Source organism: Monodelphis domestica, chromosome 4, assembly GCF_027887165.1.
Source record: "Monodelphis domestica isolate mMonDom1 chromosome 4, mMonDom1.pri, whole genome shotgun sequence".
NCBI lineage: Eukaryota > Metazoa > Chordata > Mammalia > Didelphimorphia > Didelphidae > Monodelphis > Monodelphis domestica.
The window spans coordinates 339705679-339717689 of record NC_077230.1 but is presented as its reverse complement, the minus strand read 5'-3'; the positions used below and the strand labels follow the sequence as shown (position 1 = coordinate 339717689).

The 12011-nt window shown below is 37.1% G+C and overlaps 1 protein-coding gene across 4 annotated transcripts in view; it reads left to right on the top strand.

Moving 5' to 3' along the window:
• The window catches only part of AAMDC (adipogenesis associated Mth938 domain containing), a 123460-nt gene that overhangs the window by 34935 nt on the left and 76514 nt on the right, over nt 1-12011 (top strand). For all 4 annotated transcript variants that reach the window (XM_007490902.3, XM_007490901.3, XM_001363180.4 and 1 more), the window contains one exon: nt 7332-7482. In XM_007490902.3, coding sequence (XP_007490964.2) covers nt 7351-7482 — 132 coding nt within the window. In that variant the 5' untranslated portion in view covers nt 7332-7350. The remainder of the gene's footprint in view (nt 1-7331; nt 7483-12011) is intronic.

Genomic DNA, 12011 nt, shown 5'->3' with positions numbered 1-12011 from the left:
TACCCCCTCTGTTTAGGCTGGGCCAAAAGGCCCAAGCCCTTAGATAGCTGAGGCAAAGAAAAGAGATCAGTCCCTATCACTCACGTGACCAAAATGGAGAAACAGTCTCAGGGGCCTCCACCTCCAGCTTCCTTCAGAGCAAGCTTCTCAGAGCACAACCTCTCAGAGCAAAACCCCTCCAACCTCCCTAGTCCTCAGACCCCGCTATCTTTAAGGAAACCATCCAAGTTCCCTCCCCTCAGTTCTCACATCTACCAATCACTGTCCATGTCTTCCCTGTGCCAATGGTGGCTCTAGCTTAACCCAGGACTGCCCAGAGGTCTGTGGCTTTGCACATGTCTGTTGAAGGTCATATTCTCAAATAATTAAATCTTGATCCTTTGCTGCAGCCCTTCCTAAATCCTGTTACCCTGAGTAGGGTGGAGATTGGAAGTTCCAAGACCTGGTTCTGTCATTCCAAGTATGTCTATTGTATAAATTCTAAAATCAATCATGACTCAAAGAACTTCCTGTTCTATGCTTAAGCATAGGTCAAAGCCCTTTCCATTGTTTAGCAAAAGGTTTCTGTCCTAAAGTAGTCTTAGGTAGGGAGGAGAAGGACCCTCCCTACCTAATGTTGGAAATGGGGAAATTTCCAACATTCATAAGTCTAAGAAATTTTAAGGTTTACAAGGAAAGAGGAATAGATCCATTAAGCCAGAGAGAATATATGAAAGGAAATTGTTAAAGCTGGAAAGGTACATTGGAGGAAAATTGTAGGGGACACACAATGACACAAATTCTTAGGCTAAGATACCAGCGTTAGGCCTAAAATGCTATCCTAAAACATTTATATGTTATTGTATAAGCAATGGGGAATTACTGAAGTGGTTTTTGTTTTTTTAGGGTTTTTTTTGCAAAGTAGTTATATAGTTAGAATTGTATATTAGGAAGATAAATCTGAATCAGAATTTTAAAATAGGAAGAGACATCCTACCTAAATCAAAATCCCCCCCCCCCAAAAAAAAAATTCCCTGGTTAAGTGATCATCTATCTTCTATTTGAAAGATATCCAGAGATAACACCATCCAAGAGAGCCAATTCTGGTATGGAATAGCACTGATTTTTAGGATGTTTTCCTTTATGTCTACCTGAAATGAGTCACCATGTAATATTTATCAACTGTACCTAGTTCTTTCTGTTTTCATTTCATTTTTGAAAATCAGTGATGGTAAATTTCTTGAGTAGGAAGCTTTGGGTGTTGTATATTTCTTGTGCTTGATTCTGACACCTGGCAAGGTTGCTTGGTTATTATGTAACATATCAGTGGAGTGTGTCCTGTAGACCTGGGCTTGAAGTTGATTGATGTTCTTGGCTTGCCTGGCTTGTAATGGGAGTGAATGTAGCTCTATGAAGAGGGAAAGGAGGGAGTTAATGGGTAATAATCTTTAGGTTTTAATCTTTTACAGTAATAATCTGAGAGGATTAAGGTGGGATATATCTATATATATGTTAACTTTATAGGTATTTACTCTCATATTATTTCTTCTGTATTGGGGAGAGAACAATAATCATAACAATTCCATTAGTAGGGGAAGTTAGAAGGAGAAGTCACACAGAAGGGGGTTCAGTGGGTGCCTTATTTTCTGGGGACTGATTTGCAGTTCCCATTTCCCCAGACTGTGACTCTGTCAGACAGCAGGAATGTGATGGCTCTCCACAGCAAAAACCTCTCCAGAGCCCAATACAAAGATCACCCACATTCCTCACTTAGACATCTGACCAGGGAGGAATAAGGCAATGGCCACCAACTCCCAGCAACTAAAATCCACAAATACCCCCCCAAACAAGAAGAAAACCCTAACCCTTTATAATTTTTTTTATTTTTTTAAACATTATTTTATTTGGTTATTTACAAACATTATTCATTGGAAACAATGGTCATTATCTTTTCCTCTCCCCGTCCCCCTCCCACCACTTCTCCCATAGCCGGCGCACAATTCCACTGTAACCCTTGATAATTTTTATGCAGAAAAAACCCAGACTAAAGAAGAGACAGCAGATGACAAATAATTAAACACACCCAAACCTTAAAAAAAAAAGGAAATTGGTCACAAGTTCTTGAAGACTTTAAATCTGAGATTGTGAGAAAAATGGAAGAGATGTGGCAAGAAAAGTGGGAAATAGTTAAAAAGAAAATAACAGTTTAAAAGACAGGATCTCCTACTTGGAAATTGAAGCCCAGAAATCAAATGAAATAATAAGCAAATTAAAGACCAGAAATGACCTGCTGAAAGCCATGAAAAGCAGGATCAATCAAACCAAAAAGGAAAATCAAAAGATCTTAGCTGAAAACTAGTCATTAAAAACTAGAATTAGGCAAGTAGAAGCCAATGATTTCACAAGACAATAAGAACTAATAAAGCAAGGTCAAAAGAATGACAGATTAGAAGGCAAGATAAAATATCTCATTGAGAGTGTGGTTGACCTGGAAACCAGATCTTGGAGAGACAATTTGAGAATCATAGACCTACCTGAAAACCTGGAAACAAACAGAAACTTTGACACCATACTACAAGAAATTATCCTAGAAAACTGCCCTGAGGTTCTACAACAAGAGGACAAAATAGACATTGAAGGAGTGCATAGATCACTCGCTACACTAAGTCCTCAAAAGACAGCCCCTAGGAATGCAATTGCCAAATTCAAGAGCTTCCAAGCTAAGGAGAAAATATTACAAGAAGCTAGAAAGAGAAAATTCGGATATCAAGGAGCACCAATCAGGATTACATAGGATCTGGCAGCCTCCGCACTAAAAGACTATAAGGCTTGGAATATGATATTCAGAGAAGCAAGAGAATTGGGTCTACAACCAAGGATCACCTACCCATAAAAACTGACTATATACTTCCAGGGGAAAGTATGGGCATTTAACAAAATAGAAGAGTTCTAAATATTTGTTAAAAAAAAAAAAGACCAGAACTAAATAGGAAATTTGACATCAAAATACAAAAACCAAGAGAAACATGAAAAGGTAATAAGAAGGAGAGGGGTCTTTTTTCCCTTTTCTTTAATGGCCTCAGTAAGGCCAAATTATTTATATTCCTATATGGAAAAATGTTATCTGTAAATTTCAAAAGTTGTATTCACTCTTATAGTGCTTAGAAGAATTATCCATAGAGATTGGGGTACTAAGTGGTTTAAAATCATATATAAAAAAAGAAGAAGAAAGAAAGAAGGGGGGAACATAACACCAAGAGAACCTTGAAGGAATAAGAAAATTAGGATAATCTATACTACACAAAAAAGCACATGGGAGTAGGAGGGGAAGAATACAACTATAAGAAGTAGAGGAAGAGAGTGTTAAAAGGTAATACTCAAACCTTATTCTTAGTGGAATCAGTTCCAAGAGGGAAGAGCATCTAGATCAATTGGGGTATCAGATTCTATCTTATCCTATAGGGAAGTTGAGAGGGAAAAATCAAGGGGGAGGGTGGAGTGGGGCGGGAGTACAAAAAGGGAGGGAAAGAGGGGAGGGAGGGAATTTAATAGACCCTAAAAAAATAAGAGGGGAATAAAAATGGAGGGGGAAGAAAGGGAAATAAAATAAGGGTGGGGATTAGGGGGACTGATTAAAAGCAAACCACTGGTATAGAAGAAAATAGTGAAAGAAGAAAGGGCAAGACTAGGAAAGGAAATAAAAATGTTGGAGGATACAGAAGTGGTAATCATAACTCTGAATGTGAATGGGATGAATTCACCCATAAAATGGTAGCAAATAGCAGAGTGGATTAGAAACCCAAGTCCTGCCATATGTTGTCTACAAAAAAATACATATGAGGCAGGTAGATACACACAGGGTAAAGGTATAAAACTATTGGGAATCAACTGAGAAAAAGAAGGCAGAAGTCTCAATCATGATATCTGACAAAGCCAAAGTAAAAATAGATCTGATTAAAAGATATAGGGAAGGTAATTACATCCTGATAGAAGGCAGTATAGAAAATGAGGAAATATCAGTATGCACCAAAATAGTATAGCATCCAAATTACTAAAGGAGAAACTAGTGCAGCTTAAGGATGAAATATATTGTAAAACTATACTACTGGAAGATCTGAACTTTTCTCTATCAGATCTAGATAAATCAACCAAAAAAAAAAAAGAAATTAAATACTATGATTCCCCAAAATCAGTTCGTTAAAGAACAAATCATAGAAACAATTAATAATTTCATTGAAGACAATGACAATGAGACATCCTTTCAAAATCTATGGGATGCAGTGATAGCAGTACTATGGGGAAAATTTATATCCTTGAATTCATATATTAAATTAGAGAGGACAGAAGTCAAAGAATTGGGCATGCAAATTAAAAAACTAGAAAGTGAACAAATTAAAAATCCCCAGATGTAAACTAAATTAGAAATCCTAAAAATAAAAGGAGAAATTAATAAAATTGAAAGTAAAAGAACTATTGAATTAATAAAAAAGACTAGAAACTGGTACTTTGAAAAAGCAAATAAAATAGACAAAGTACTGGTCAATCTAATAAAAAAGAGGAATGAAGAAAATCAAATTAACAGTATCCATGATGAAAAGGGAGACCTCACCTCTGCTGACGAGGAAATTAAGGCAATCATTTCAAACGATGTTACCCTATTATATGGCAATAAATATGCCAATCTAGGTGATATGGATGAATATTTACAAAAATATAAATTGCCTAGATTAACAGAAGAAGAAATAGAATACTTAAATAACCCCATATCAGAAAAAGAAATTGAACACGCTATCAAAGAACTCCCTAAGAAATAATCCCCAAAGTCTGATGGATTCATAAGTGAATTCTATCAAACATTCAAAGAACAATTAATCCCAGTACTATACAAACTATTTGACATAATAAGCAAAGAAGGAGTTCTACCAAATTCCTTTTATGACACAAATATAGTACTGATTCCAAAGCCCAGTAGATCTAGAACAGAGAAAGAAAACTATAGACCAATCTCCTTAATGAACATAGATGAGAAAATCTTAAATAGAATACTAGCAAAAAGACTCCAGCAAGTGATCATGAGGGTTATTCATTGTGATCAGGTAGGATTCATACCAGAAATGGAAGGATGGTTCAATATTAGGAAAACCATTCACATAATTGACCATATCAACAAGCAAACCAACAAAAATCACATGATTATCTCAATAGATGCATAAAAAGTATTTGACAAAATACATTCATTCCTATTGAAAACACTAGGAAGTATAGGAATAGATGGGCCTTTTCTAAAATTAATAAACAATATATTTCTAAAACCATCAGCAAGCATCATCTGCAATGGGGATAAATTAGAAGCATTCCCAATAAGATCAGGAGTGAAAAAGGATGCCCATTATCACCTTTATTATTTAACATTGTACTAGAAATTGCTGCAATTAGAGAAGAAAAAGAAATTGAAGGCATTAAAATAATGAGGAGACCAAGCTATCACTCTTTGCAGATGATATGATGGTTTACTTAAGGAATCCTAGAGAATCAACTAAGAAGCTAGTGGAAATAATAACTTTAGAAAAGTTGTAGGAGACAAAATAAACTAACATAAACCATCAGTAGTAAATCATAGTAGCCTAGCAGTACCAGATCTTAAACTTTACTATAAAGCAGTGGTCATCAAAACAATATGGTACTGGCTAAGAGACAGAAGGGAGGATCAGTGGAATAGACTTGGGGTAAGGGACCTTAGCAAGATAGTCTGTGATAAACCCAAAAGTCCACTATTTGAAAAAAACTGCTGGGAAAAATGGAAAAAAGTATGGGAGTGATTCAGTTTAGATCAACATCTCACTCCCTACAGCAAGATAAATTCAGAATGGGTGAATAACTTGAACATAAAAAAGGAAACTATAAGTAAATTAGGTGAACACAGAATAGTATACCTGTCATATCTTTAGGAAAGATTTTAAGACTAAGAAAGAGTTAGAAAAAACTACAAAATGCAAAATAAATAATTTTGATTACATTTTACATTAAATTAAATGTTGATTACATTTACATTAAATTAAAAAGGTTTTGTACAAACAAAACCAGTGCAATCAAAATGAGAAGGCAAGCAACAAATTGGGAAACAATCTTCATGACAAACACCTTTGACAAAGGTCTGATCATTCAAATTTATAAGGAACTAAATCAGTTGTACAAAAATCAAGCCATTCCCCAACTGATAAATGGGCAAGGGACATAAATAGGCAATTTTCAGATAAAGAAATCAAAACTATTAATAAGCACATGAAAAAGTGTTCTAAATCTCTTATAATCAGAGAAATGCAAATCAAAACAGCTCTGAGGTATCACCTCACACCTAGCAGATTGACTAACATGACAGCAAAAGGAAGTAAGGAGGGGATGTGGCAAAATTGGGACATTCATGCATTGCTGGTGGAGTTGTGCATTGATTGAACCATTCTGGAAAGCAATTTGGAACTATGCCCAAAGGGCACTAAAAGACTGTCTGCCCTTTGATCCAGCTATAGCACTGCTGGGTTTGTACCCTAAAGAGATAATAAGGAAAAAGACATGTATGAGAATATTCATAGCTGAACTGTTTGTGGTGGCAAAAAATTGGAAAATGAGGGGATGCCCTCTGATTGGGGAATGGCTGAACAAATTGTGGTATTTGCTGATGATGGAATTGTGGTCAAAGGAATAATAAAGTGGAGAAATTCCATGGGAACTGGAACAACCTCTAGGAATTGATGCAGAGTGAAAGGAACAGAACCAGGAGAACAATGTATACAGAGAGTGATACACTGTGGTAAAATAAAATGTAATGGACTTCTCTACTAATAGCAATGCAATGATCCAGAACTATTCGGGGGGACTTCTGAGAAAGAACGCTATCCACACTCAGAGGAAGAACTGTGGGAGTAGAAACACAGAAGGAAAACAACTGCTTGATCACATGAGTCAATGGGGATATGATTGGGGATGTAGACTCTAAAAGATCACCCTAGTGCAAATATTAATAATATGGAACTAGGTCTTGATCAATGATATATGTTAAACTCAGTGGAATTGTGCATCAGATACAGGAGGGTAGTTGAGGGAGGGGAGGGAATAAACATGAGTCTTGTAACCAGGGTAAAATATTCTGAATCATCTAATTAAATAAAATTTTAAAAAATAAAATAAAAAAAAGTTAAACAATTCACATACCTAATTTGTAAAATGAGGTGGTAGTCTAAGATCCTTTTCAACTTTATAATCCTATGATACCTACTGTGAAATCATATGTGGTAATCTGTTTATTCCCTTGGATATGCTTAAACTGACTACATATATGACCTCCTTTGTTTCAGATTTTAATTCAGCTCCATTATGTCTTCCCCTAAAATTGCTTCCCTTTCTTGGGGTCAAATGAAAGTACAAGATTGTAGTACAACCTATAAGGACTGCAAAGTGTGGCCAGGAGGTAGTCGGTCCTGGGACTGGCGGGAAACAGGAACTGAGGTAAGAATTTGACCTTTGGTTTCCATTATTCCTTAATTAGCCATAGCTTTGATATCTTTCATACTAGAGGTATCCAACTCCTAGGATTCCTCATCCATCTAGTCATAATCACTCTATCTTTATTTAGTGCAATACTTTGTAATAAATGTAATCACATGGTATTTCATAACTGCAAGTAACAGGTATAATAACTACTAGTATTTATGTTGAGTCCAGTGCATTTTCCTAACTGCAGATATGATTGCATTCCTCTCATGTGAGTGAATAAGGCAAGTAGAAGTAAGTTTAAACTTATTTTTCATTGTCATAGAAGCTGAGTGGAGTAATTTGGTGTGATAAAAAAGCAAAGACTGTCCTTTACTCCAGCACTTTATTATAGAAACAATTCCACTTCTTTAGTAGGTACTAATACATCAACTTTTTGGAGTTTGAGCACTTTGGGCCAGTAGTGGCAGTTCTTTAGTTAGGTCTGTCCAATTTATGGATATTTCTTACCACTTATTTCTTTGTAGGGATTAAATTTATGGCTGGACTAAATATAAGAGAATATGGTTGCTGATTAAAAAATAATTAATACAGCTCAAGTCAAAATGACTTTTATCAGTTTTATTTACAAAAAGAGAGGAAGAGTGAAAGTAGGGAAATATGAAAAAGGGTAGAGTAAGATATCTAATCGAACACACTAAGTATTTTCTCTGGCCCCTCTGGCCCCTGGCTCAACCCAGTCAGGACTAATTAGCCCTCAGCCAGAGGACCCTCAGCTGGAGGGCTTGTGGTGAATATAACAAGAGTTTCCCTCACAAAGCCTCCTTAAAGAAGAGAGGCCTCTCTGGGAACTAATCTCGCCAGAATCCAGGAAAGGAGTCAGCTTTTCACTCACTCAAGTCATAGCTCCACCTTGCCATCCCAGTCCAAGATCCTTCAAGAGCTCAAAGACCTTGGGAAGACTTTCTCACATGAAGTTTAGACCCTTTTTAAAGACCTTTTTTACATCATTTCCTGTCCCTTCCTCCACTTTATGGTGACAAATTGTAGTCTTTAAATTTGCTTAATGGTAACCAGGGGATCTGTGGGTGTAAACCACTTTAGCAAGTGGTTTGTGAACCTCCCCTACTTAATGTGAAGTAGGGGTGTCTTGCTTTTGGTTGATTAAATTTAAAAGTAGACAAGGGGAGAGTTAATCCTATCTTCACACCTTTAACAAATACTTATCAAGTACCTACTGTGGAAAGACCCTATACTTGATATTGAAAAAGCTATAATGTCATTTACAAAATACATAACCCCTGATCTCCTATAGTTTATAATCTAATAGGGAGATAAAGGACACAATGTTCCATTGTGTACATTGAAAAATAGACAATTTAGGAGAGATGTTATGGTATGCATAGACAGGTGTAAAACAAAGAGCTATTTGAGATCCAAGAAGGAAGCTTATGTCCTGGGCTCAAGAACTCTATTGTGATTAGGGAAGGTTTTGTGAAGGTGGTAGCATTGAAGCTAGACTTCAAAGGGGAAAAATACAATGAAGGGATGGGAGCAGCTTGAATAAAGACCCTGAGGTATAAAAGAGCAGGAGATGGTTCAGAGAAGATATGAGAGTAGGAGGGAACCTGGAAAGGAATGTTCCTGATACAAAAAGAGATGGTTTCTTGATCCCCTTATTTAGGATTCTAAATGTATTTTCCTCTAGAAACAGTACTCCAAGCAGGAAACTGGTTAGCCAGAGAGACTACTTTTGCCTCCCTATCAATCAGTCAGTATTTGTTAAGTGTCCACCATGTTCCAGGCATTGGCACTAAGGGCTAGGGATACAAAAGAGGGCCCCTGCTCCCAAGGAGTTCACAGTATAATGAGAGGGACAAGGAAGCAAATATATACAAAGCAAGCTTTGTACAAGATATTAGAAAGTAATTAACAGAGGGAAGACACTGAAATTAAGAAGGTTAGGAAAGACTTCCAGTAGAAGGTAAAATTTTAATTGGGACTAAGAAAGCTAAGAAGGTCAGTAGTTAGAGCAGAGAGAGAGCATTCCGAGGATGAGAGACAGCCTGGAAAATGCCTGGAGCCAAGAGATGGAAGTGCCTTGTTTGTCAAACAGCCAGAAGGTCAGTATCATTGGATCTAAGAGTATGATGGTGAAAAGTACAATGTAAAGAAGACTGGAAAAATAGGAAGGGGCTAGGTTATGAAGGGCTTTGAGTACCAAACACAGCATTTATATTTGCTCCTGGAGGCAATAGGAAACCACTGGAGTTTGTTGAGTAGGGGATAAATGTGATCAGACTTTGATTTTAGGTAAATCACTTTGATGGCAGAATAGAGAATGAATTGGAGTGGGAGAAACTTGAGGCAAGCTGACCCACCCACAGATTATAGCAGTATTTCAGAGACCTACACTGGTGTTGGCAGCATCAGAGAAGAGAAGGGAGTATATTCAAGAGACTTAAAATGAAAAGGCCTTGATGATAGCTTAGATATAAAGGGTGAGAGATAGTGAGGAGTTGAGGATGACTTCTAACTTGAAAACCTGAGGGACTAGGAGGATGGGCATTCCCTCCTTCTTCTTTCCTTGATCCCTAAGACAATGAACTCTGCTGCTTCCTGGGACCCCACTATAACTTTATACTCCCAAATCATTCAACCAGGAATATTCTTCTGGATAGTAGATGATTTTAGAACTAACTGTAGAGCCAGACCCAAAGATTGTTATTATTAGTTAGATATCAGCTTGGTAAGGGGGTCTGTGGTGGATGCCCTAGATGCCTCAGACTTGTTCTAGGTCCTGGGCTGTTAAATATTTTTATCAGTGACTTGGGTAAAATTAATAAGGATGTGTTTATCAGATTTCAGATGGCACAAAGCCAAGAGGGATAGCTAATATATTAGATGACTTGATCCAGTAAGACTTGATAAATGAGAACATTGAACTAAATCTAATAACATTTTAATTTTGGGTTAAAAAAAAAACAACTTCATAAGTACAAAGTGGGGCAAACATGGCTAAATAGATGTTGGCAGAAAATATATCTAGAGATTTTAATGGGCTAAAAGTCAAATAGGAGTCAAGAATATGACCATAGCAGCCCAAAAATTCAATCTGATCTTGAACTATATTAAGAAGTAGTAATCCGACCATACTCTGCCTGCCCTGCTTAGACTACAGCTGGAATTTGTATTCAGTCTGGGTACCACATCTCTGAAAGGACTAGGGTAAGCTAGAGAACTTCCAAATGATGGCATTTTTTTTAGACCCTGACATTCCCAGAGTCACACAGCTAGGAAGTATCTGAGGTCAGATTTGAACTCGGGACCTCCAATCTCTAGACCTGATCTCAAAATCCTGACCCACCAAGCTGCCTCTCAGGTGATGGCACTTATTTTTTTTTCTTTGAATAAACATTATTTTTATTTGGTCAATTTCAAACATTATTCATTGGATACAAAAATCATTTTCTTTTCCTCCCTCTCCTCCAACCACCCCTCCCATAGCCAACACACAATTTCACTGGGTATTACATGTGTCCTTGATCCGAACCCATTTCCATGTTGTTGGTATTTGCTCTAGGATGTTCATTCGGAGTCCACATCCCCAATCATATCCCCTCGGCCCCTGGAGTCAAGCAGTTGCTTTACCTTGGCGTTTTTTACTCCCACAGTTTGTCCTCTGCTTGCGGATAGTGTTTTTTCTCCTAGATCCCTGCAGATTGTTCAGGGACATTGCATTGCCACTAATGGAGAAGTCCATTTTGTTTGATTGTACCACAGTGTATCAGTTTGTGTACAGTGTTCTCCTGGGTCTGCTCCTTTCGCTCTGCATCACTTCCTGGAGGTTGTTCCAGTCTCCATGGAATTCCTCCACTTTATTATTCCTTTGAGCACAATAGTATTCCATCACCAACAGATACCACAATTTGTTCAGCCATTCCCCAATTGAAGGGCATCCCCTCATTTTCCAATTTTTTGCCACCACAAAGAGCGCAGCTATGAATATTCTTGTACAAGTCTTTTTCCTTATCTCTTTGGGGTACAAACCCAGCAGTGCTATGGCTGGATCAAAGGGCAGACAGTCTTTTATCACCCTTTAGGCATAGTTCCAAATTGCTCTCCAGAATTGTTGGATCAATTCACAACTCTACCAGCAATGAATTAATGTCTGACTTTGCCACATCCCCTCCAGCATTCATTACTTTCCTTTGCTGTCATGTTAGCCAATCTGCTAGGTGTGAGGTAATACCTCAGAGTTGTTTTGATTTGCATCTCTCTGATTATCAGAGATTCAGAACACTTTTTCATGTGCTTATTAATAGTTTTGATTTCTTTATCTGAAAACTGCCTATCCATTTCCCTTGCCCATTTATCAATTGGGGAATGGCTTGATTTTTTTGTACAATTGATTTAGCTCTTTGTAAATTTGAGTAATTAAACCTTTGTCAGAGGTTTTTGTTATGAAGATTGTTTACCAATTTGTTGCTTCCCATCTGATTTTAGTTACATTGGTTTTGTTTGTACAAAACCTTTTTAATTTG